This window comes from Dipodomys spectabilis, unplaced genomic scaffold (genome assembly GCF_019054845.1).
Source record: "Dipodomys spectabilis isolate Male_0828 unplaced genomic scaffold, ASM1905484v1 ptg000034l, whole genome shotgun sequence".
Classification (NCBI taxonomy): domain Eukaryota; kingdom Metazoa; phylum Chordata; class Mammalia; order Rodentia; family Heteromyidae; genus Dipodomys; species Dipodomys spectabilis.
Window position 1 is genome coordinate 2,834,522 of NW_024870711.1, and position 26,505 is coordinate 2,861,026.

The 26,505-nt window shown below is 38.3% G+C and overlaps 1 protein-coding gene across 2 annotated transcripts in view; it reads right to left on the reverse strand.

Annotated features, from left to right (window-relative positions):
• The window catches only part of Braf (B-Raf proto-oncogene, serine/threonine kinase), a 140,760-nt gene that overhangs the window by 53,770 nt on the left and 60,485 nt on the right, over nucleotides 1-26,505 (reverse strand). The window contains exons 4-8 of one of the 2 annotated variants that reach the window (XM_042677234.1): nucleotides 22,603-22,706; nucleotides 21,396-21,498; nucleotides 16,126-16,274; nucleotides 15,086-15,205; nucleotides 5,595-5,754 (exon numbers count right to left, since the gene is read on the reverse strand). In XM_042677234.1, the coding sequence (XP_042533168.1) occupies nucleotides 5,595-5,754; nucleotides 15,086-15,205; nucleotides 16,126-16,274; nucleotides 21,396-21,498; nucleotides 22,603-22,706 (636 nt within the window). Of the gene's footprint in view, nucleotides 1-5,594; nucleotides 5,755-15,085; nucleotides 15,206-16,125; nucleotides 16,275-21,395; nucleotides 21,499-22,593; nucleotides 22,707-26,505 lie in introns of both variants that reach the window. The other variant, XM_042677233.1, reaches the window with a different exon arrangement.

Below are 26,505 nucleotides of genomic sequence, written 5' to 3' on the forward strand. Positions count from 1 at the left end.
GGAGGTAGGTAGGCACTGTTAGTTCCAGAGTTAAAATAATTTGCCCAATAATATACAATCTAGAGAGAACTGTGTTCATCTTTAATTTTTTTGTAGTTTCTGTGAGATACGATATCCAAGTCCATGGAATGTACTAAATCAGTTCTTCTCTATCTTGTTATCTTCAGCCTTTCCTTATTGGCTTCTTTCTCTACAGAGTGTTAGTCTTTCATTAAAAGTAACTGCTCCCTTGTATATAGGAATGGGAGGGAAAACCTGGGAGACAGAGGGAAGGGGTGACATTGTCCAAAAAGAAATGTACTCTTTTTAACTATGTTTTTTTGTCTTTTTTCTTTTTTGGTACTGGGGATCGAACCCAGGACGTTGCACTTGCTAGGCAAGCACTTTGCCACTGAGCTATATCCCAGCCCAAGAAATGTACTCTTCACCTGATTATAATCCCTCTGTCTATCACTTTTATAATAACAATTTAAAAAACTTTTAAATTGCACCTGTTTTGTCTGTTTTGTTATTCCTTTACAGGAATCTTTTCAAAACCAACAACCCTATTTCTTTACTTGCCTTCCTCTCCTCTACTAGCCACTTTTGTTAGTGGTGCTTTTGTCTTTTGTTAGTGGTGCTGGGAATTGAACCTAGGATTCTTACGTGTTCAGCAAGTGTTCTACCACTGAAATATATTCCCAACCCACAAATAACATTTTAATTACCAAAACAAGTTATGTTGGTCTTTATCTCATATAAGTCTTAATGACAAGTGAACGCTCGCAAAACCCTATTTCTTCTTTTGGCCAAGGCAGAACTACTGAAGCTACCGGAAGAAGAGCCTATAAAAGTCACAAAGAACAGTTTTCTTTTCCTGCAATATCAATATTCACGAGGACTGCATTTTCTACTCTCTTCTCTGTACACCTAGTCCTTTTGTTTTATTTACTTACTTTATACTTTTGAGATAAGGTACTGAAAACTTTGCCCAGGCTGGCCTTCATCTCTGGATCCTCCTATCTCTGTGTCCCAAATAGTTGGGGTTAGTTTTTTATTATTATTATTTTTTAATTTTTTGCTGGTTGTGGGGCTTGAACTCAGGGCCTGGGTGCTGTACCTGAGCTTTTTTTGTTCAAAGCTATGCTCTACCACTTTGAGCTACAGCTCCACTTCTGGGTTTTGAGTGGTTAATTGGCGATAAAGAGTTTCAAGGAAACTCTTTTCTGCCCAGGCTGACCTCAATTTATTTTATACTCTCTTAAGTAATATTTACATCCATGTCTTAAACTGACACAAATATACTAATTTGCTTCTAAAATCTGTATCTATTTGAGGTCACTATATTCAATTGCAAATAGATTTCTAAACCTTAAAGTTCCACAGGTATCTTATGTCAATATGTCTAAAATAAAAATTATTGCTTTTATTTTTTTTATTTTTTACATCTTAAGGTTTAAATAAGAGTAGATTAGCTGGGTGCTGGTGGCTCATGCCTATAACCCTAGCTATTCAGGAGGCTGAGATCTGAGGATCATGGTTCAAAGCCAGCCCGAGCAAGAAAGTCCATGAAATTCTTATCTCCAAGTAACTACCCGCAAAAAAAGCCAGAAGTGGAGTTGTGGCTCAAGTGGTAGAACGCTAGCCTTGAGCACAAAAGTTCAGGGACAGCTCCTTCAAGCCCCAGGACTGGCACCAAATTTTTTTTTTTTTAATTCACTTTTGTTTCTATAAACCATGTTCTAATCTATGAACCAGAAACATGAACATAATCATTGATGTCTCTTTCACCTTTTTCCTGTACTACTTACTATAAATACCATGGGCCTAACATAGGAAGGCCATATCAGCCACTTCTCAGCAGTGAGATCTTAAGTAAATCTTTATTTGATCTTGGTAAATTCTTTTTTTAACTGCTTTTTTTTTGTTTGTTTTTTCTTCTTTGGTACTGGGGATTGAACCCAGGATGTTGTACTTGCTAGGCAAGCGCTTTGCCACTGAGCTACATCCCAGCCTGTATTTTTAACCTCTTTAAATAGATAATCTACTTAAGAGAAAAATGAAAATAAAAATAATACTTAGCCTAACAATCTTTATGAGGCTGAACAAGCAAATGTATTTAAAGCACTTAGTATAGGTAGTACCTGCACATAGTAAGTACTCATATATAGTTGCCATTTTCAATATTCCTAAGAATCTTACCATTAATTCATTAATTTTTATTTTTCCTTCTCTCAACACACTCATTCCTTCTCTTGCTATCAATGCTATGATTTCAGAAATTTATCATCTCTTCACTGGAATACTGCAAAAGCCTCATTAAAACAGTCTAGCTTTTAGATGTGTTACTTATTGGATCTACTTCATCAACAATTTTTTTTCTAAAATATAAAGCTAATCTCATGTTCAAAAAGTATTTCAGGTTGAGTAGAGTGGTACACACTTGTAATCACAGCACAAGAGAGGCTGAATCAGGAGGCTCAGGAGTTCTAGAACTGTTTCTGCTACACAGTGAGAACTTGTTTCATAAAACCAAGAAAAAAAAGTGTTTCAGACTCCCTACCACTTAGAGTAATAGAGAGAAATTCCATGTGAAATGGACCTAGTTTCATCATCTACCATTTATCAGTTTTCTCCTGAACCACAAGTGACAATAACAATTATGAATCACATCTATATAAGCTATTTCCATGGCTTTGTACATACTATTTCTTTAACAAATGCCTTTCCTCCCTACCAAGCGTGCTTAATAAACTCTTAGCAATCCACCTATTGCAATCTGGCTTGAAAGTTACCCATCTCTGCTAATTATCCCTGAATATGAGTTTATTACCTTCTGGAAATTATTTTACTGTCACTTTAGACATACATATAATACAGACAGTCAGACAGACAGACGTATTTATATATTTGTGCTGGTACCAGAACTTGAAGTCAGGGCCTCTAGATCTCACTAGGCTTTCTTGCTGGTGCTATACCACTAGAGCCATGCCCCAAGTCAGCATTTTGCTGGTTAATTGGAGATGGGCTTCTCCGCTCAGGCTGGCTTTGGATTTTGATCCTCCAGGTCTCAGCCTGAGTAGGTAGGATTTTAAGTGTGAGCCCTCTAACCCCAACTTTACCCTTCTGATTCATCTTCCATGGTAACTTTCTATAGGGCAATGACTGTGTTGCCAATTGATCTTTAATTCCTAGTTGTTGAGCCCTAGGTTAATAAAATTAGTTTTAGTGGAATAAATGACTGACCATGAATGAAAAGGTTATGTGGCTGAAAGTCTTGGAACAGGGAACAGATAATAATAATTTAAAAAAAAGGTGCTATAAAAACTACCCTAACTGGGCACAGGTAGCTCAAGCCTACAGGCTTGATTACAGGCTTGTAATCCTAGCTACTCAGGAGGCTGAGATCTGAGGATCACAGTTCAAAGCCAGCCCAGGCAAGAAAGTCCAAGAGACTCTTATCTCCAATAATCCACTCAGAAATCCAGAAGTGGCACTGTGGCTCAAATGATAGAGTGCTAGCCTTCAGCTGAAGAGCTGAGGGACAGTGCCCAGGCCCAGAGTTCAAGCCCCATGACCAACAAAAAACAAACAAATAAACAAAAACTACCCAAATAAGCCCTGTGTCAGTGGCGCACACCTGGCTATTCAGGAGGCTGAGATCTGTGGATCATAGTTTGAAGCCAGCCTAGGCAATCCATGAGACTCTCATTTCCAATTAACTACCAAAAAAGCCAGAAGTAGAGCTGTGGCTCAAGTGGTATAGTACTAGCCTTGAGTTAAAGTTCAGGGATAGTGCCCAGTCCCTGAGTTCAAGCCCTAGAATTAGTACCAAAAAAATAAATAAATAAAGTTATTCTAGTGATAGTATAAAGAATGAAAATGGATAAAGAGAAATCAATGGTGGAAAAATCAACCAGTAAATGAATCAATTAAAGAAATATAGGGGGCTAGGAAGGTAGCTTACTGCTAGAGTGCTTCTAGCATGCATGAAGCCCTGGGTTCCATTCCTTAGTACCATATAAACGGAAAAAGCTGGAAGTGACGCTCAAGTGGTAGAGTACTAGCCTGAACCAAAAGAAGCTCAGGGACAGCACCCAGACCCTGAGTTGAAGCCCAAGGACTGGCAGGATCAAATAGTGGTGGTGAACCAGGAAGGACTTGGAGGCATTGATCAAGTGATAAGCATGCCTGCCTAGTGAGTGTTAGTTCCTAAGTTCAAACCTCAGTAGCACCAAAAAAGGTGATATCTTACAGTTGTTTAAGGATGAAAAGATAACATATAAAATGATACTTCAAATGTTCAAACCCAGAAAACCAGGAAAACTGTCAAATCAGAAAAAAAAAGGAAAATAGAGCTGGGTGCTGGTAGCTCATGCCTGTAATCTTAGCTATTCAGGAGGCTGACATCTTAGGATCACTCTTCAAAAGCCAGTTTGGAGAGGAAAGTCCGTGAGATTCTTGTCTTCCAATTAACCACCAGAAAAGTGGAAGTGTAGCTGTGACTCAAAGTGGTAGAGTGCTAGCCTTGAGCAAAAAAATAGCTCAGGGACATTGTGCCCAGGCCCTGAGTTTAAGCCCATGACTGGAAAAAAAAAAAAAAAAAGAAAAATAGTGTAATATTAATTTTTGAAAGATAAAGGCTATAATTTTGAATGTATCTAGAACAGATCTAACCTAGAACACTTTGGTTTATTTCACTATCTTGTTACTTCCTATTTCCCTTTCTTTTTCACCTCTGAATTCAGGTCTATCTATATAAAAGAGGAAAACTGGTACTAGGAAAAAAGCCACTTTAATGAACTTCTAAAAATAAAGAAAAAGTTTCACAGCGTAAAGTGAGAGGATGTAGCCGGGCAATGGTGGCTCACGCCTGTAACCCTAGCTCCCCAGTAGGCTGAGATCTGAGGATCACGGTTCAAGCCAGCACAGGCAAGAAAGTCCATAAGACTCTTATCTCCAATAAACCACGAGAAAACCAAAAGTGGGACTTGGCTCAAGTGGTAGAGTGCTAGCCTTGAGCTGAAGAGCACAGGGACAGTGCCCAAGCCCAGAGTTCAAACCCCACGACCAACCAAAAAAAAGGTGAGAAGATGTGATTTTACAGTTTATTTTGAAAACTAAAATTAATATGTATGATAGTTTTTCCTTTACTCTAAATAAATTACATGGTAATTATGAAACAAAAAGAATCAGGATTTTATTGGTTATAATACAAAACAGGACAAACAAATTCTGATTTCATATTTATCACAATCACAATCAATTTTATAAAAATTTTAGAGGACTGCATGAATACTTGTAAGGGCCTCTAAAATCCTTTGTTATTTAAACCAGTTTCACTTGAAGTTAAGACTTTTACAGAGATGACATCATGAAGAAAAAAAATTGAATAGCTGTGGTTCAGGCACTGGGGAAGTATTTGGGATTCACATAAACCTAGTACTTAAAACAATGGATAAAATGAAAGATGGCACTTATTTCTGAAATATATATATGTATGTATATTTTTATATAAACATATCATATATATATATGTGTATGTATATAAAACAAGTGTAGCAGAAAAAGGAAATACACTTGAAATCTTTAGTTCTAGCATGCTGGATACTTACATCAATATTGACAGGTTCTATTGTGTTTATATGCACATTAGGAGCTGATGAGGACCGGTCCCGTTGCCCAAACTGATTTCTATGATCTTCATCTGCTGGTCGGAAGGGCTGTGGAATTGGAATGGATTTTGAAGGAGATGGACTGGTGAGAATTTGGGGCCTGAAAAAATCAAGTCATCGGAAGGTAAGATTCAGAGCAATTATGTAGATATTTTTTTAAATGGGAGATATCAAGATTTTAACAGGAAAATCTTTCAAATCGAGCATGAAAATTTCAGCTGCAATGGTTTTTTAGTTTAAAAATTAACATACCAGGGTGTAATAGAGTGGCTTATATCATAGAGAGCCTGCTTAGCAAATCCAAGGCCCTCACTTCAAACCCTAGTACTACTTCCCTTCCCCCAAAACACTATATATAAACTGAAAAAAATCCATTATTTTAATTCACTATTTTTTCTTTTCTTTTTTTTTTTTTTTTTTGGGTCCAGTCGTGGGGCCTGAACTCTGGGCCTGAGCTCTGTCCCTCAGCTCTTCAGCTCAAGGCTAGCGCTCTACCACTTGAGCCACAGCCCCACTTCCGGCTTTTCTTTTCTGCTTATGTGGTGCTGAGGAATCGAACCCAGGGCCTCATGCATGCAAGGCAAGCATTCTACCACTGAGCCACCTTCCCAGCCCTCACTATTTTTTCTAACTTTGTCATTGCTTGATATCTGAAGGTAGTAAAATGGAAATTTTATGGAAAGAAATGGTAAATATTTTTGAGGTTATATCTGTGTATTTCAGGACCAGAAAAAGAGATGAGTGAGGCAATACTGAAACATCATTTCCAAATTCAGAAAATGATTTTCATAGTACCCAATTATCTTTCACATTTTAAAACTTCTATTATGCTCAAATAGTGACATCAGTAATACGAGAATAACACACCAACCATTAAACTGGTGTGTGTGTGTGTGTGTGTGTGTGTGTGTGTGTGTGTGTGTGTGTGTGTGTGTGTGTGTGTGTGTGTGTGTGTGTGTGTGTGTGTGTGTGTGTGTGTGTGTGTGTGTGTGTGTGTGTGTGTGTAACAGTACTGGGGCTTGAACTCAGGGCTTACACTGTCTTTAGCTTTTTTATTCAAGCCTAGTAATCTACTAACTTAAGTCACAGTTCCATTTCTGGCTTTTTGATGGTTAACTGGAAGGAAGAGTTTCACCGCCTTTCCTGCCCAGGGTTGCTCAGCCTGTTCAGTAGCTAGGACCATAAGCACAAGCCACTACTGTGCAGCTAAACCAGGTTTGTTTTTTTTGATTGTTGTTGGTAGATTTTTTAGTAGTTTTAGTTGGTAGTTTTTTTTTGCTGTTGAACTCGGGGCTTGGGTGTTTTCCCTGTGTACTTCAGCTCAAGGCAAGCGCTCTACTGCTTGAGCCATAGCACCACTTCCGGTTTTTGAGTGGTTTATTGGAGTTATGAGTCTCATGGACTTTCCAGCCTGGGCTGGCTTTGAACCTCGAGCCTCAGATCTCAGCCTCCTGAGTAGCTAAGATTATAGGCAGACACTGGCACCCAGCTAAACCAGGTATTTTTAAAAATTATTTTTAAAATTAGGTGATCATATTAGGTGACGTATTTTGGTGTTACAGCTAACACTCTACAATCTCTGGCCCTAGGCCCTAAAAGAAACTTGACATAGTGAACTCTGAAGTTTTAAAAACAGTTGTAAACACCTGTATGGACTGAGGCTGTACATCTAAGAAAAATCTTTGGGGAACAGGGAGTGAGTATCACTTGCTAGAAGAGAAAGGGCTTTAACTGAACTACAACAACACACACACAGGACCCAGCAGTAACAAGCTCTAGTCTCATACTGGTTATCATTTCACCCGCATTTTATGTGAACTAATTAGTATTATTTAGTCTTTTAGAACAGAAAGACAATATTGAGGGGAGAGGATATGGAGAAGAATATTAAGATAAAAACAGGAAAATGCATAAAGGTTTGAAGAACAAAGGAAGTTCAACAGTAACAAGAAGCCTTTGTATAAATGTTATCAACAGAATATGAAGCACATTATTCAGGATAAGAACAGAGATTTTTGACTTATGTGTTCATATTAAGTACGTGTATCCATTTAAAAGTGACATATAAATAATGTGTTCTAGGGCTGGAGGTATGGCTCAGGTGGAAAAGTACCAGTCAAGAGAAAGCAAGCCTCCTGGTGCCAGTGGCTCACACCTGTAATCTTAGCTACTCAGGAGGATGAGATCTGAAGATCACGGTTCAAAGCCAGTTGGGGGCAGAATGTCCTTGAGATTCTTATCTCCAATCAATCACCAGAAAACCAGAAGTGTCGCTGTGGCTCAAGTGGTAGAGAACTAGCCTTGAGCTGAAGAGCTCAGGACCCAGAGTTCAAGACCCACAACCAAAAAAAAAAGAGAGAGAAAGCAAGCCAATTAAGAACATGAAGCCCTGAGTTCAAGCCCCAATACTGGCACAAAATGAAGAAGGAAAAGAAATAGTTGCTTAAAATTATTATATAAAACAAAAATTGTTATAAAAACAAAACAAAACCTGGTTACCAGTCCAATTAGAATTATAAGTTAAACTAGATACTGGAAAAATTACTATATTTCACCTGTGACTTTTTTATGCTGTCTAGTTATTGAAAAAATTTTAGATCATGGCAGAGTTGTCCTTAATCTTGCTGTAGGGAATTTGGGGAGAGAGTAAAAAGTGTAAAAATGACATTAAAAAATAAAAAAGGTTTTGGGAGACAGCAACTGAAACGGTGTCATTGTCCAAAAAGAGATACACTCATTACCTGACTTTCGTAATGGTAGCCACTGTGTATAACAATAAATTTTTTTAAATTAAACAAAAAAGGTTTTGGAAAGTATATTGCTACACTAGTCTGATACTAATTTAAAATCTCAATCACATTAACGTCATAGGACTTAAAATCTGAATGTATGAATTAACTAAGACTGATAGTCTAATATAGTCTTAACTGTCCCGGAGTATGCAGAGGTGGCAGTCATTCTTGAAATTTCCTGAGGGATTGAAATATGTACAAGCTAAGAAATCTGAACTATGAATGTAAAAAATAGTGACCTAACAGCAAAATAAAACAAACAAAACAAAAAACTTGCATCTAATCTGTTAAATTTCATTTTCATATCCTAAGAAGGGGATATATATATATTAGAAATCAAGTATCTCCCTATTATACAAAATCAAATTAATAGTTTCTGAAAGGAGAAATTGTACCTTGTTATACAGTCAACTTGCTTAGCAAATATCTACTACAATTGTGGAAAATACCTCCAGTTATCATGCCCTGATATTCTGAATCTGAACCATGTTTAAATCTCATGTTCAACAAATACTATTTTTTTTTTTGGGGGGGGGGGGGGGTCCGGTTGTGGGGCCTGAACTCTGGGTCTGGGCGCTGTCCCTCAGCTCTTCAGATCAAGGCTAGCACTCTACCACTTGAGCCACAGCAACACTTCTGGCTTTTTTTCTTTTTGCTTATGTGGTGCTGAAGAATCAAACCCAGGGTCTCAGGCATGCAAGGCAAGTGCTCTACCACTGAGCCACCTTCCCAGCCCCAACAAATACTATTTTTTGATAATTCAGTTTCCTACAAACATCTTCTAAACGAGAGCAAGTGCTGGCCTATCCAACAAAAGAAATCTGGGTTATATAACTGGTATATTTCCCACTAAAATGAGTTATTTGGTGTTTTCTTTAGTCTGTTCTGAATTTGAGTCATTATATTCCTAACACTCATGATAAAATTGATGTTCTATACTGAAAATCCATTTCCCTCTAATCCTGGGGCTTGAACTCAAGGCCTGGCTGCTGTCTGTGAGCTTCTTTTTACTCAAGGCTAGTACTTTACCCACTTGAGCCACGGTACCACTTCCTGCTTTTTCTGAGTAGTTTATTGGAGATAAGAGTCTCCTGAGCCAGGTGACTGTGGCTCATACCTGTAATCCTAGCTACTCAGGAGGCTGAGATCTGAAGATTGCAGTTCAAAGCCAGCCCGGGCAAGAAAGTCCATGAGACTCTTATCTCCAATAAACCACTAGAAAACCAGAAGTGGCGCTGTGGTCCAAGTGGTAGAGTTCTAGCCTTGAGCTGAAGAGCTGAGGGACAGTGCCCAGGCCCAGAGTTCAAGCCCACAACCCACCAAAAAAAAAAAAAAAGGGTCTCATGGACTTTCTTGTGTGGGCTGGCTTTGAACCACAATCCTTAGAGCTCAGCCTCTGCAGTAACTAGGATTACAGGTATAAGCCACTGGTGCCCAGTTTATACTTGGAAATCTTTCTGGACCAAGATAATTTATATCCTAAGAAGTATCTTGGCAGTCATCCAACTGGCTTTCTATCAATGATATCTTTTTATTGAGTTTTCAGCAAAACTTTTTAATGCAGTATCACATTAAAATTAGAAAGGAAAAAAACATAAAAAAATAAGAATTTCAAGCCAGGTGTAGGTGGCTCATGCTAGTAATCCTACTCAGGAGGTTAAGATTTGAGGGGGCAAGAAAGTCCATGAGACTCTTATCTCCAGTTAACCACAAAAAGTAGGAAGTGGAGATGTCGCTCAAGTAGTAGTACATTAGCCTTGAGCAAAAATTTTGCTCACAGACAGCACCAAGGCCCTGATTCAAGCCCCAGCATAGTCACCAAAGGGAAAAAAATATTTTCAACTCTAACATTCTTTAGTAAATTACTATTAAGATCTCATTTTTAAGTTAGAACACTTAAAATAAGTTTGGAGGCAAACTGAGTACTTCTGTTCAGTGCTATATCTTTTCCTTGCAGTAAATGTAATTGACCCTCAGGACCCTTATGCCAAGCAATGATTCTACCACTAAACTTCATACACAGGCAAAATTTCAATTCTGACTATTCCTAAATTTATAGATTCTTCAGCATTCTTAAAAAGTAGAAAAGGAGGGCTGGGAAGGTGGCTCAGTGGTAGAGCGCTTGCCTTGCATGCATGAAGCCCTGGGTTCGATTCCTCAGCACCCCATAAGCAAAAAAAAAAAAAAAAAAAGCTGGAAGTGGCGCTGTAGCTCAAGTGGTAGAGCGCTAGCCTTGAGCTGAAGAGCTGAGGGACAACGCCCAGGCCCAGAGTTCAGGCCCCACGACTGGACCCAAAAAAAAAAAAGTAGAAAAGGAGGTGGCTTTTACTTCTTATTTAAAACTGCAGGGTATTTCCACTTCTTTAAAATTTCTTGGTTATGGCCATTATAGATATTGACAGGATTAATAACAAAATGCAAAAGGAATATCTAACTTTTATCTTTACAAAGATAAGCATATATACAGTGACATAAAAGTATTAAGATTTAGTGAGTTCTGAACACATTTCTTACCATTTACTCAAGATGATCATCTATTTCAGTTTAAATACTTATAGCATATGCAAATGGTTTCTTAATTTTTTTTTTTTTTTTGTCCCAGTCGTGGGGCCTGAACTCTGGGCCTGGGCACTGTTCCTCAGCTCTTCAGCTCAAGGTTAGTGCTCTACCATTTGAGCCACAGCACCACTTCCGGTTTTTTCTGCTTATGTGGTGCTGAAGAATCGAACCCAGGGCCTCATGTATGCAAGGCAAGCACTCTACCACTGAGTCACCTTCCCAGCCCTGGTTTCTTAATTTTAAGAGAGGAGGTCTTCACTGGAGAACAAATACTATAGATTATACCATTATAAACCTTCAGAGAGGCCAAGCTAATTTTATTATGGACAGCACAGAACTATCACTGTTCACAGAACTGGGAGGTATCATTAGAAAGAAATCATGGTCTTGCCGGGCACCGGTGATTCACGCCTATAATCTTAGCTACTGAGGCTAAAATTTGAGGATCGAGTTTCAAAGCTAGCCTGGGGAAGCAAAGACCGTGAGACTCCTATCTCCAATAAACCACTAGAAAACCAAAATGGTAGAGCGCTTGTCTTGAGCTGAAGAGCTGAGGGATAGCAACCAGGCCTAGAGTTCAAGCCCCATGACTGACCAAAAAAAGGAAAATAAAAAAGAAATCATGGTCTTCAAAATCAATTGGGAGAAATATCATATTCAACAGACTAATTAGACCAAACAAGTTAGGCCTGGGGTGGCACATTCCCATCATTTGAGCTATTTAGTAGACAGAGAATGTCCAAGGCCAATCTGAGCAAAGGTCAAGAGACTCTATCTTCAAACAAACTGGAGGTGGTGGTGGCTTATGCCTGTAATCCTATTCAAGAGGCTGAGGTCTGAGCGTCCAGGTTCAAAGTAGCCCTGGACAGTCCATGAGACTCTTATCGCTCCAACTAACTACCAACAAACTAAAAGCAGAGGCTGTGCCTCAGTGGTAGAGTACTAGCTTTGAACAAAAAATAACAGGGACAGCTAGGCGCTGGTAGCTCATGCCTGTAATCCTAGCTACTCAAGAAGCTGAGATCTGAGCATCATGGTTCAATGCTAGCCTGGGCAGGAAAGCCCATGAGACTCTTATCTCCAAAAAACCACCAGAAAACTGGAAGTGACACTGTGCCTTAAGTGCTCGCTTTGAGCTGAAGAGCTCAAGGACAGAGCCCAGACCCAGAGTTCAAGCCCCATGACCAACAGACCAAAAAAGAAAAAAAATCAGGGACAGTACCCAGACTCTGAATTCAAGCCCCTGGACCAACATAAACAAACCTAAAGGCAAAAGGACCGAGAACAGTTCTAAAGTCCTAAAGATTCAATCCCTAGTATTGCAAAAAACAAAAAACAAACAAACAAACAAAAAAAACCAAATGGAAACATTTTGACTTGGTCATCTAAAAACTACACAGGTAATTTTTTACATAAATAATGATAGCATTAACAGGAAGAAATTATTCCATCACAGGAGATAAGTATTACAATCTAACAAAAGAATGGGGTGGTTGCATTTTCTACAGGTTCAAAGAGACAGCTACATTTACTTTTCAATATGAAGTTTCTTTACTAAGTTTCTGACCTCTTAGACCTCCAGAAAAGTTGACTTTATAAAAATAAAACTATTTCTATTTCAAGAAATAACATTATGTTGTGAAGAATGAAGGGAAAGTAGGGTAAAAACCAATAATAAGGCTCAGTATGTGGCTTAGTGGTAGAGTGCTTGTCTAGCATGCATGAAGCCCTGGGTTTGATTCCTCAGTAACCACATAAACAGAAAAAGCCAGAAGTGGCACTGTGGCTCAAGTGGTAGAGCAGTAGCCTTGAGCAAAAGAAGCTCAGGGACAGTGCCTAAGCCCTGAGTTCAAGCCCCAGGACTGGCCAAAAAAAAAAAAAAAGTAAAAAATAAACATAAAAAACAAAAAAGCAAAAAACAAAACAAAACCCCAAACCCCAAAACAACCAATAATAAGTATTTCTGAATTTCTCTGGAATATTCTAGAGCAGGGAATATGTTACAGGGAAATGTTTTTTTTTTTCCGGTCAGTCACAGGGCTTGAATTCTGGCCTGGGTGCTGTCCTTGAGCTCTTCAGCTCAAGGCAAGTGCTCTACCACTGTAGCCACAGCGTCACTTCCCATTTTCTGGTGGTTAATTGGAAATAACAGTCTCACAGACTTTCCTGCCCAAGCTGGCTTTGAACCATGATCCTAAGATCTCAGTCTCCTGAGCAGCTAGGATTACAGGTATGAGCCATCAGTGCCCGGCTAGGGGAACTTTTTATTTTTATTTATTTATTTATTTATTTTGGGTCTACCACTGTAGCCACAGCGTCACTTCCGGCTTTTTTCTTTTTGCTTATGTGGTGCTGAGGAATCGAACCCAGGGATTCAGGCATGCAAGGCAAGCGCTCTACCACTGAGCCACCTTCCCAGCCCGTAGGGGAACTTTTTAAAGAAACAAATTAAAAAAAAATTTTTTATCAGATATTGCATACTCCTATCTCTAATTCAACAGGGAAAGAACAAGCAGATCTGAAATGTTCCACAGCAAATTAATACCCATTTAACTTATCATCATTTTGTATTTTTTTCTACTATAAATCTTATTTATTTATTTATTTATTCATTCACCCATCTATTCATTCATTTATGTATTTAATGCTGGTCCTGGGGCTTGAATTCAGAGCCTGGGTGCTATCCCAGAGCTTTTTTGCTCACAAGGTTAGTACTCTACCACTTGAGCCACCCCTCTACTTTAGGTTTGGTGGTTAAATGGAGATAACTTTCCTGCCCAGGCTGGCTTTGGACCTAGATTCTTCTGAATAGCTAAGATTAGAGACATGAGTCACTGTCACCTGGCTGAATCATAAATATGACTTTTTACATTTTTTAAGACATTCTTTATTTTCTAAACTAATAATAATGTTTTTTTTTCTTTTATGCTTTATGTTTTGCTACCACTCCAGTTCAAATCTTCCTCCTCATACATATTTCCTCTATTAATTTACCTGATTTCACTGTTGATTCCCCTCTCCGGCTTCTTTTCCTCTTTTAAGTGATGCTGAGTTTGAACTCCAGAGCATCAAGGTTGCTAGGCTGATGCTCTTGAGCCATATTTCCAGCTCTATAGTCTTTTTCCCCCCTATTATTTTGGAAATAAGAGTCTAATAAACTTCTCTGCCTCAGCTGGCCAGATTTCCACTTCCTGAGTAGCTACGACCAAACCAATTTGAACATGTTAATAATCTGCTTCAAGACTTATCATTTCCATCTCCTTCTGTAAAGTGAGTAACAGTCTAAATTCTATAACTCTCCATAATGCAGTATCACACATGGTACTTCTCAGTTTACATAAACTTACTTCAGTAGCTCTAAAACTGTCACGTCTGTTCCTTTTTCCCATGCTATTTCTCCATCTCCCAACATCTTGTTTTAATCCCTAGAGTCACTCAAATTCTACTAATCCTTTAAGTTCTTCAAATTCTATCTTCATTAAGTTTTATTGAGCATTTTTCTCACACAAATCTTCCTTACCATGTACACACTGATGTCCTTATCACAATTTAATATATTCTATCAGAAATTGTCCATAACAATTACATACAGCTTTTTAATTATTTGCCCTCGATTCACAGGTTACTCTCTCCTCTCCTGCTCCCTCTCATTCTTTTTCTATCTCTCTCCTGTCTCTTGCCCTGTAGCTTAGGCTGGCCTCAAACCTGTGATACTCCTGAGTGTCCCAAGTGCTGGGATTGCAGGTGTGTAATACCATGCTCAATTAGTGATTCCTATTTATACAAGTAAGTAGAAATCAAATACCTCTAGGTATGTTATTATTTAACAAAATGATGACTACAAGGCAGAGACTCAAAATCAACTTAATTTCCAGAAGTGGTCCTTATACAGCCTATACTAGCTTTAATCCTACTTCTGGCCAACTGCATGTAAATGTGTAAGTGATATGATAAAATAAGTTATGGGGGGGGCAACAACCCCTAATTTAATAAGTGTTGAAAAAGTTTACAATTAACAAAAAGGTCCAAAGGAAGGCAGTTCAAGTAACATGTCACTGAGCAGCAGGAGTCAAATCATACCCAATAGAATCTGAGGTGGGTGCAGAAGGGGATGATCCAGATGTAAGGACAGTCTCTGTTAAGGAGGCCTCCTCCTGTGGTATTGGGTGATGTTCAAAGAACTTGGAGACAAACAGCAAACTGTGAGGCAAAAACAAAACAAAACAAAACAAACCTAACTTGTGCAAAACCCAGAAACTTCAGTATACTGAATTTATACAGCTAGTGGAAAAACCTGGGATCAATTACATTTTCAGAAACAATAAAATTCAACTGGTGGTATTTTTATCTAAAGGCTTATTAAAGATTAGATTGCACCTTCAAAGGCAAGGTCAGAATCTAAAATTAATTCTCTTAGGCAAATTTCTACATATTACAGGGGGTAAAACCATGTTTCAAGGTTAAAAAAAACTACAAGAAAAAGTATCTCGTGCTCAGTTAATTTATCATTATACTGTATAAAGTACAGTGGTAAATTCTTATTTGCTTAAGTAATCAGGAAAAGATCTTTACAGCAAATAGCAATGACAGAAAGAGACTATTATAGACAGTCTAATTTATTAGAAAAGATGGACTAAAGCAAAAAGAAAATTATAGACAAACTGTGTACAAAGATTTCAAGTCTTAAAGTGAGGAGAGATAAAGGTGAAAAAGACAATAGGAGAGAAGATGGATGAGGGAAAAAGGGAGAAAGAGATTGATGTGTGTATGTGGGGGAGAGAATATAAACATTATCAAAATAGGAATTACAAAATAGGAATCAGATTCTTTCATCTATGGTTGAGCTTAATGAAATGATACTTCGCCTCTCAAAAATTTATTCAAAAGTGATTTTTAAGAATTTAGGGTCTTTACTAATTAAAAAATAATGTGAAATATAAAGTGTATATTTGAATTAGAATTATAGTCTGGGAGAGACCTGCTGTATTACATGTTATATTCTGACCACGCTTTAAAATATTCCCTGTAATAACTATGCTGAACATTGACTTCAAGGCAATCTAGTTTAAACATTATGAAAACTTAAAAGTTAAAAAAAGCTAGAAAAAAAGGTTACTTACTCAAGTTGGTCATAATTAACACACATCAGTGGAACTTCTGTACTACAACGCTGGTGAAATTTATAACCACATGTTTGACAGCGGAAACCTTGGAAAAGCAGCTTTCGACAAAAGTCACAAAAAGCTAAGGTGAAAAAAGTTTTCCGTACCTGCAAAGTAAAAAATAGAGAACTTAAAAAACTTACAAAAATCTTTTTAGAAATCAATGTATTTATTCTTATCTAAAGGAACTAAGTTTTAATGTTTATCATAAAAACTTGTACTAAAATATAAAAATGAAAAACAAGGGTTTGAGACAATAAATGGGCTATACATATGTATACCTCCCAGTGGGTGCTGGCGACTCATGCCTATAATCCTAGCTACTGAGGAGGCTGAGATCTGAGGATCGAAGTTCAAAGCTAGCCCAGGCAGGAAGGTCCTTGACACTCTTACCTCCAACAAACTACTCAGAAAAAGCTGGAAGTGGTGCTGTGGTTCAAGTGGTAGAGCACTAGCCTTGATTAAAAGAAGCTCAGGGACAGTGCCCAGGCCCAGAGTTCAAGACCCAGAACTGGCACCAGAAGAAAAAAAAAAAGCAGCAAAAAAAAACTACTTATAAAAATAAAACTGCCAGTCAGGTGCCGGTGGCTCACGCCTGTAATCCTAGCTACTCAGGAGGCTGAGATCTGATGATCACAGTTCAAAGCTAGCCTGGGCAGGAAAGGCTGTGAGGCTCTTATCTCCAATAAACCACTAGCAAACCAGAAGTGGTGCTGTGGCTCACGTGGTAGAGCACTTGCCTTGAGCTGAAGAGTGCAGGGACAGCGCCCAAGCCCAGAATTCAAGCCCCACAATCGGCAAAAAAAAAAGAATAAAAAAAAATCAAACTGTCATATAACGGTACAAAAACTAGAACACTAATAACTAAAATAGCAAGCAGCATGGGCTGGAAAGGTGGCTCAGTGGTAAAGCACTTGCCTTGCATGCATGAGGCCCTGGGTTCGATTCTTCAGCACCACATAAGCAGAAAAAAAAAGCTGGAAGTGGTGCTATGGCTCAAGTGGTAGCGCGCTAGCTTTGAGCTGAAGAGCTAAGGGACAGCACCCAGGCCCAGAGTTCAGGCCCCGCAATAAGACTCCTCCCCCCCCCCCCCCAAAAAAAATAGCAAGCAGGAAAATCAAAAAGACAATAAGACCATTTATAAACTATCAATTTGAAGAATTAAAATATTCAGGCTCCCTAAACGTGTTGTGAACATCTTGTTTCTTATACTTTTTGTTTTTTTTGGGGGTGGGGGGTGGGGAGGGAGACACAAGTTTTATTTGGGCTGATTTTAAACTGAAAATTTTTCATTTCAAACTTCAAAGTCCTCATAGGTAGGCACTACCACATTTAGCTGTGAATTATTTGTTTAACTGCTGGTCCTGGGCACTGTCCCTGAGCTTTTATGCTCAAGGCTAGCATTCTACCACTTGAGAAACAGCTCCTCTTTCCCCTTCTGTGGTACTTAATTGGAGATAATAGTGCCAGACTTTCTTGCTCAGAGTGGCTCTGAACCATGATTCTCAGATCTCCTGAGTAGCTAGGATTACAAGTGTGAGCCACCAAGCACCTGGCTAAAAAACATATAAAAATTCCATGAAGCAGGACATGGTGGCACATGGACATAACCCTATCACCTGGGAAGCTGAGGCAGGATGATCAGGGCCCTAAGCTAGCCTGATCTATATAGTGTGACCTGGTTTCCAGGAAAAAAAAAGAAAAAAAAGGGAGGGGAGCAGGGGGAATCACATCAACAGACATTATGGACACATCTATTAAAAGAATTGTGCTAAAGAGAAATTGTTTAAAATATACTTGCTCTGGCTGGCTGCTGGTGGCTCACACCTGTAATCCTAGCTACTCAAGAGGCTGAGATTTGAGGATTGTGGTTAAAAGCCAGCTGGGGAAGACTCTTATCTCCAATTAACCACCAGAAAACTGGAAGTAGCACTGTGGCTCAAGTGGTAGAGTGCTCACCTTGAACTGAAGAGCTCAGGGACAACGCCCAGGCCCCGAGTTCAAGCCCCATGACCAAAAAACAAAAAAATATACTTGTTCTGGATATATATTTAGCAGAAAACATAAGCTATATAAACAATACCATATTCTTAGCAATATCTATTTTAGTCTTGATGATATGATGACTTCTACTTCATTCTTTGTTGTATATTCTTAATCATTTCAATTTTCCAAATTTTAATATACAATAGTAATATATTTTATTTATTTATTTTTTTAGGGGTCCGGTTGTGGGGCCTGAACTCTGGGCCTGGGCGCTGTCCCTCAGCTCTTCAGCTCAAGGCTAGTGCTCTACCACTTGAGCCACAGCGCCACTTCCTAGTAATATATTTTATAACCTATTATATACCTATATTCACATAACAGTAATTACTCTGACTAAATATAATGTGCTTCATGATACATTAAATTTATTTTAAAATCAAAACTATTTTCAGTAAAAAAATTATTTACAGAAATAGTTATTGAAATTAAGCATGATAGGTATAGTATACCTGTCCTTCTAGCACTTAGAAGACTGAGGAAGGAGAATCACAAGTTTTTGTTTTTTTCCAGTCTTGGGGCTTGAACTCAGGGCATCGCTTTGAGCTTCTTCTGCTTAAGGCTAGCACTTGACCATGTGAGCCACAGCACCACTTCTGGCTTTTTCTGTTTATGTGGTACTGAGGAATTGAACCCAGGGCTTCATGAATGCTAGGTAAGCACTCTATTGCTAAGCCACATTCCCAGCCCCAATCACAAATCTGAGGCCAAAAAAAACACCACGTTTCATCAAGAAAGTTCTATCCTGTCAATCCATTCTGACTTTGTGAGAACATTTACATAGTTGTTTTTACAAGTGGCACTTATTTTCATACTCTTTTTTACTTTTTGTATATATTGCTAAGGCATGTGCAAAGTCAAACACCTATTTTTTAGCTTTGCTCCTTTTCTACTTGCCTTTGTTTATATAAGAAATGAAAAATGCATTCTGATTTTCTTTTAGTTTGTTTTGTAGTATTAGGATTTCAACTCTGAGACTCTTAACTCTTGTGCCATACATCCAGCCAACTTTAACTTCAGACACAGTTTACTTTTCAGATAGAACTTTTGCCTGGGGCGAGACTTAAGACTGCCATCCTCCTGATCCTCCTACCTATACTGGCATTATAGGCTTGTACCATTATGCTTAGCCGAAAATAACTTTTTTTAGTATTCTTCATATGGTCATTATTTACCAAACTAAGCATCTTTTATGGTGCTAGCAGAATTTCAGGAAACTGAGCATAGAAAAGCATAAAATGTTTTCAGTTTATCAGTAGCTTTTACTTATCTGATCCTTTGTGCTAATCACGCATAGTCTCAATCATCGGGTAATCTTTCCAGTCCCATGAAGCCCTCCACTTTTTTCATTAATTCAATTGCCTTTCTTCCTGTCATTGACCTACATTTTTAAACTGTATTAAGTGGGGGCTGGGAAGGCAGCTCAGTGGTAGAGGGCTTGCCTTGCATGCATGTTTGATTCCTTAGCACTACATAAAAGCAGAAAAAGCTGGAAGTGGTGCTATGGCTCAAGTGGTAGAGTGCTAGCCTTGAGATGAAGAGCTGAGGGACACTGCCCAGGCCCGACAAAAAACCCCCCCAAAACAAAAAAATTGCATTAAGTGGTTGGTTGTGTATGTGTTTATGCACACATACACACATATTACGAGAAAAAGGGAAAAAGAAAAGGAAAAGGGAAGTAAGTATGAAAGAGAGAAAAAAACATTTGGGGACAAAGATATGTGGATAAGCATTTGAGTATTAATTTTAAGCAAAGTGTTTATACCTGTAAGAATATCTTTATCAATAAAATAGGGAACAGGAAAATCTATATTTCTTCTGGGTCACAACTGATGCTCTATTGGGAATTTGAGCATATCTAATCAGTCATGGTAAATCGGTGGGAGCTGTATGCTGGGGACATTTAGCTTATACTTGGTTCTATTAAATGTAAAACACACATAAGGAAGACTCACACAAAGTTCAATATCTAGCTACTCTACATTCTACTTCCATCACCCTATTTTTTTTTCTTTCTTCTTTTTCCTTTCTGTTGTTTGTGGGGCTTGAGCTCAGGGCCTGGCTTGAACTCTTTTTGCTCAAAGCTATATTCTACAACTTTGAGCCACAGCTCCACAACTGGTTTTCTGGTGAGTCTCATGGACTTTCTTGCCCAGGCTGTCTTTGAACCGCAATCCTCAGATTTCAGTCTCCTGAGTGGCTAAGATTGCAGGCGGGAGCCACCAGTGTTCTGCTATATCACCTTATTTTTCAGAAACATTTATATAAATCTGTTGAGATTCAAGCAGACTATGTTTAATTTGCATGTTAAGATTTATTTTTAAATACAAAAATATGATGTCTTTAACTTTTATTTCCTGAGTGGGGAGCAGGAAATATTTCTATTTTTCCTACTTTTTACATGACTATACTAAAATAAATCCTTGTTAAAACTTCAAAAAAGAAAAAGAATAAAAGGGGGGACCCTCACAAAAACGTAAATATCTCTTAATGGAGGGAATAAAGGTATCAAATAAATTGCTATCCTTATAGATTATTGTACAATCATTACAAGACTAAAGCTAAGTAAACTGAGAATGTTCTGTTGAATAAAAAATAAGGAAGGTAGGGGTATCATACAGCATTACTTTCATTTTCTATTTAAAAAAGGAAAATGAATGGAAAGTGATTAAGAAAGCACAAAGAAAACTTTGGGCTTAAGAGTATAAGCATACAGTGGGAGGGAAGGGATGGTAGGGGGAAAACAAAGGAGGAGGCAACAATACTTGATAAGAAATGTACTCATTACCTTACTCATGTAATTGTAACTGTACAGTATTTTCATAATAAACTTATTTTTTAAAAGTATAAGCATACTTTTGTGTATTCAGAAAAAACAGATTACAATAATCTATACAAATATAAACCTACATAAATTTATTAATTTATATAAATGTTGATCTCTAGAAGACTATTTCATTTTTAAAATTTTTGTATCATTCAGATTTTTTTAGTAAACATCCATGGCTTTAAGTTACAACAAAAGTCTAATGATTAAAACTCTTTAGCTTCAAGTTTTAGAGAACAGAATTTTAAAGTAACATGTCAATACGATATTATTCACTCATATTTCATATCTCCTAAACAAAAACACATTCATAAGACCTGAGTATTTTCTGACATTTCCAAAGTATAAAGGTACATACAAAGTTGTGTGTTGTGAGTGGAACATTCTCCAACACTTCTACATGCAACTCCTCCCCAGTAAGCCATGAAATATCAGTATCCCAACCAATAGGCTTCTTCTCTCTGAAAAATGGAGACATAAGCGCTTCTTAGTTATCATATGAAAGCACATTACATACCTCATGCTGGAGATGTGAAAATTGGTTATTGAGGGGCTAGTAATAGGGAGGTTTGGGTCCCTAGTCTTCCATCGTTAGAAATTTAAGTGGCAATAAATTTTTAAGTTTACCCCAAATAAATGTATCACTCTTGGACAAACAGCAGGGTAAAGAGATGTACTCTTTTCTTCAAGTCAGCTCCAGAAAAGACCTACAACAGCAGAAAATGGATTTTTCCTGGGGTCAAACCCCCTCCCCCCAAAAAAAACAAAAACAAAACTACCGGTACAGATTTATCTATCCGTTTAGAGAAAAAGAGTACTCAAGGGACATGTTCTAAGACATGATTCAAAATGTGGTTTCAAAAATTTGGGAAGTGAGCCAGGTGTGGTGGCTCACACCTGTAATCCTAGCTACTTAAGAGGCTGAGATGGGCTGGGAAGGTGGCTCAAGTGGTAGAGCACTAGCCTTGAGCTAAAGAGCTGAGGGACAGCACAAAAAAAAAAAAAAAAAGAGGCTAAGATCTGAGGATAGCGGTTCAAAACCAGCCCACAGAAAAGTCCATGAGACTTTCCAATAAACCACCAGAAAACTGGAAGTGGTGCTGTGGCCTTGAGCTGCAGAGCTTAGAGACAGCACCCAGGCCCAGAGTTCAGGCCAACCATCACCACCACCAACAAAAAAAATCTGTCAAGTCTTGGAACAATGTTAGATACTTTCTAAAAGAAAAACAGCTCAATAGAAAAGCCACTTTTTTAATCAATCCTTTGAAGCTATGAGTTTGTATTAAAAATGAGAAAGCTCTGGTATGGCTGTATTATCCAAATATTTAAAATTTTCAAAAATAGCAAAACTGCAAACTCCAGAAAAGTATTTGATCAGAGTAACAGTATAGTCAGACAAAGTCATTAACTTGTAAGATTTCTTCAGGCTAACTTAGGATGGATTTTTATTTTTGAAGCTGATTTTCAATTCTTAGGTTTAGAAAAAGTTCCTACAAAAACCCCAAAGTTTAATGTCTGATGGTTTTATATTTATACACAAAATTCACAACACATACAAACCATACCCATCCTGAATTCTGTAAACAGCACAGCACTCTGGGATAAGACCTCTCATCATGAGTGCTTTCTTTAGGCTGTCTCGGACTGTAACTCCACATCTTGCAGGTACCTACGGTAGCATAAATACAGATAAGAGATATAGAAAATAGATTTTTACTTCTAAATCATTTTTTAACTCAGCAATTTATCTTTAGTAAACTTTAATTATCATATGGATTATTATGACAAGTTATGGGATTTTTTCTTTTTGGTAATGTGGCTTGACCTCAGGGACTGAGTGCTGTCTCTGAGCTTTTTTTGCTCAAAACTAGGGCTCTACCACTTTGTGCCACAGGGCCACTTCTAGTTTTCTGAGGTTAATTGGAAGTTAAGAGTCTCACATGGACTTTCCTGTCCAGGCTGACTTCAAACATCGATCCTCAAATCTCAACCTCCTGAGCAGCTAGGATTACAGGTTTAAGTCACCAGAACCCAGCTATGCCAAGTTTAACATCATTTCTATAAGTCATTTAAAGGAAAACCAGAGTCAAATATTTATTATTTTGCCAACATAAACCAAATTTTTTTGTCTTTTATTAAAATTTGAAATATTTTGTATATAAAAAGTAGGAAATGTAATAGTACCTTACTATCACCCCCCAACATAATATACCTATCACTGAGAAATAGTTGTCAACATTTAAAGCCAATTTTGATCCAACATTGTTCAAAGCTGCAATCCTTCAATCACAATAATGGTCCTTAAGAGACATCTACCTGACATTAAAGAAATATTTGTCTTCTGAGCATAATTGATACTTACTGTTTAGTTGTCTAGATCCTCATTTCCTCTGAGAACCACCCTTTTCTAGAAACCCACTAGGTACTAGAAAACTATCAACCAAGGCTTTTTGGGCAAATCATCTAATTAGTTTCCAATATCCCTAGCTACAGCAACTGGCCTAGGTCTACATAAGCCTAAACAATATCAAGTTCTTTTCTATACCCAAACACTGACTGAGACAAGTTACTGTGCCTATTGTGGTTACAGTATGCCATTCAAATCTGAAGCCCCCAAAACACTGGTTAAAGAATGAACCTAATACAGGGACAAGTACCATCAGCAACAGGAATGGGAAGGACAAGGTAAACAACAACAACAAAAAGATAGTTATCTGTTTAGCTTTTCTGAAGCCTTGTGTCCCCCCATGTGAATTTGATATGGACTAAAGAGGGACAGTGGCAACATATTGGGAACAGTTTTTATTGGGGGAAGTGACAGGAGAGGATGTTTTAATAATTATAGTAACAATCACCTCATTATTCAATCACCTTAAAAGTTCTTTTTTTTTTTTTTTGGTCCGGTCGTGGGGCCTGAACTCTGGGCTTGGACGCTGTCCCTCACCTCTTCAGCTCAAGGCGAGCGCTCTACCACTTGAGCCACAGTGCCACTTCTGTTTTTTTTTTCTTTTTTGCTATGTGGTGCTGAGGAATCGAACCCAGGGTCTCATGCATGCAAGGCAAATGCTCAACCACTGAGCCACCTTCTCAGCCCAACCTTAAAAGTAATTCTTAAAGCAACTTAAAAGTTTCTGAAGAAATTTGTAATTTTCATGTTTGAGGGGAAAAATGAAATAAAGGCAGTTCAATTTTAATAGTTATTAAAAGGGAAACAATTCAGAAAGATTAATGCAAACCTGTGATTAGAAATAAAAGGAGGTAGGTGCCAATGGCTCACCTCCATCATCCCAGTTACTCAGGAAGGTAAGACACAGAGGATCTCAGGTCAAATCCAACCCAGGTAGAAAAGTGCATGAGATTCTATCTCTAAAACTGAACAGCAAAAAGCTGGGCTGGAGTTACAAACACCAGGTAAGCAAGCACGCCAAGAAAGCCCAAGGTCTGAGTTCAAAACTCTGGTATTAGCAAGAAAAAAAATATTAACAGGAGACATATTTTAGTCCAATATATCCATTAAGACTAGGTACCACCTGGGCTGGGAAGTTGGCTCAGTGGTAGAGCACTTGCCTTGCATGCCTGAGGTCCTGGGTTCGATTCCTCAGCACCACATAAGCAAAAAGAAAAAAGCCGGAAGTGGTGCTGTGGCTCAAGTGGTAGAGCACTAGCCTTGCGCTGAAGAGCTGAGGGACAGCGCCCAGGCCCAGAGTTCAGGCCCCACGACCGGACCCCAAAAAAAAAAAAAAAGACTAGGTACCACCAGACACTACACTAGTGGCTCATGTCTGTCATACTAACTATTCAGGAGGCTGAGATCTGAGGATTGTGGTTGGAAACCAGCTCGGGCAGGAAATCCTGTAAAACTATTTTTCTTTTCTTTTCTTTTGTCTGTTATGGAACCTGAACTCCAGGCCTGGGCTATCTTCAAGCTCTTCAGCTCAAGGCAAGTTCCCTTCCACTGGAGCCACAGCACCACTTCTGGTTTTTTGGTGTTAACTGGAGATAAGAGTCTCACAGATTTTCCTGCCTGGGGTGGCAGATCTCAGCCTCCTGAATAGCTAGGATTACGGGTGTGAGCTACTAGTGCCAGGCTTGCTGAGACTCTTACCTCCAATTAATTACCAAAAAAGCCAGAGGCAGAGATGTGGCTGCTCAAGTGGTAGGACACTAATCTTGAGCAAAAGAGCTCAGGGACAATGCCCAGGCCCTGAGTTCAGGCCTCATGACCCAAAACAAAAATAAACCAAAAAAGTATTTAAGAAGTGATGAAAAAGCCAGGTGCCCATGATTCACACCTGTAATCCTAGCAACTCAGGAGGCTAAGATCTGAGGATCGAGGTTCAAAGCCAACCTGGGCAGGAAAGTCTGTGAGACTCCTATCTCCAATAAACAACCAGAAAACTAGAAGTGGTGCTGTGGCTCAAGTGGTGGAGCATTTGCCTTGAGCTGAAGAGCGCAGGGAAGCACCCAGGCCCAGAGTTCAAGCACCACAACTGACCAAAAAAAAAAAAAAAAGGCTGTAATATGTCTGACAAAGGAAGTTCATGTGTTAAGAAAGCTATGATAGTATCAGCCAAATGAAAAAAAAATATATTAAATAAAAACATAAAAATGATGTTATGTAGTGACTGATAAAAATGTACTCTCAATGCAAAGGACCTGGGGGCTGAGCAAGGAGAAAGATATGACCACGAGATGGCAGTGGTACACGAGAGCTTTACTTGGATGATACCTCTGATAGGTTGTGTACAGTCCTTTCTAGTCTGAGACCAGACTATCCAGAGGGTAAGGTAGGGGGACAAGGGAACTCCCAGAGGGAGAGGATTGAAGAAGAGGGTGCTTATTACATGTGTCACTAAAATTGCTCAACAGACTAGCAGGGTGCCTTCACATGAAAGAGCTTCAAGTCTTTACAGAAGTCAGGGAAAATGCAATTTTATGGAGCTTGTAAACTGAAAATGTGCATATCACGAGTGTATTTAAAACCATCAGATAAACAAAAGCTGTACTTTCTAGAAATAATGAACTGAGGGTAAAAGCTCTCTCCTCTGTCACTCATCTTGTAGCTAGAACAACATAAAAACTTCCTAATTGGAAGGTAATTCTTATCTTTACTTTTAAATTTAACCCAATCATTCTACCCTATGTTTCCAGAGAGATCTTTGTAAAAAGGTATCTTAACTTGTTTCAGAGACTTGTGAGAATCAGATGAAAGCTTCAGATGTGCTCTAAAACAAAACATTTTGGAGGATTCATGTTACCTGAATACCATATCCCAGACTGCTAAGAAGTCCCACTGAGCTCCCATTGTATTACAGAGAGTATAGATAAAAATTAGTTTTCTAACTAATCTTTAGTTGTTCTACCCCTTTATTTCTATTCCTTCCCAGAATTTCTTTGAAGCATATAATTAAACTGTTCATTCCATATTTCAAACCACTTAATTTATTTTTTATTTTCTATTCCTTTAA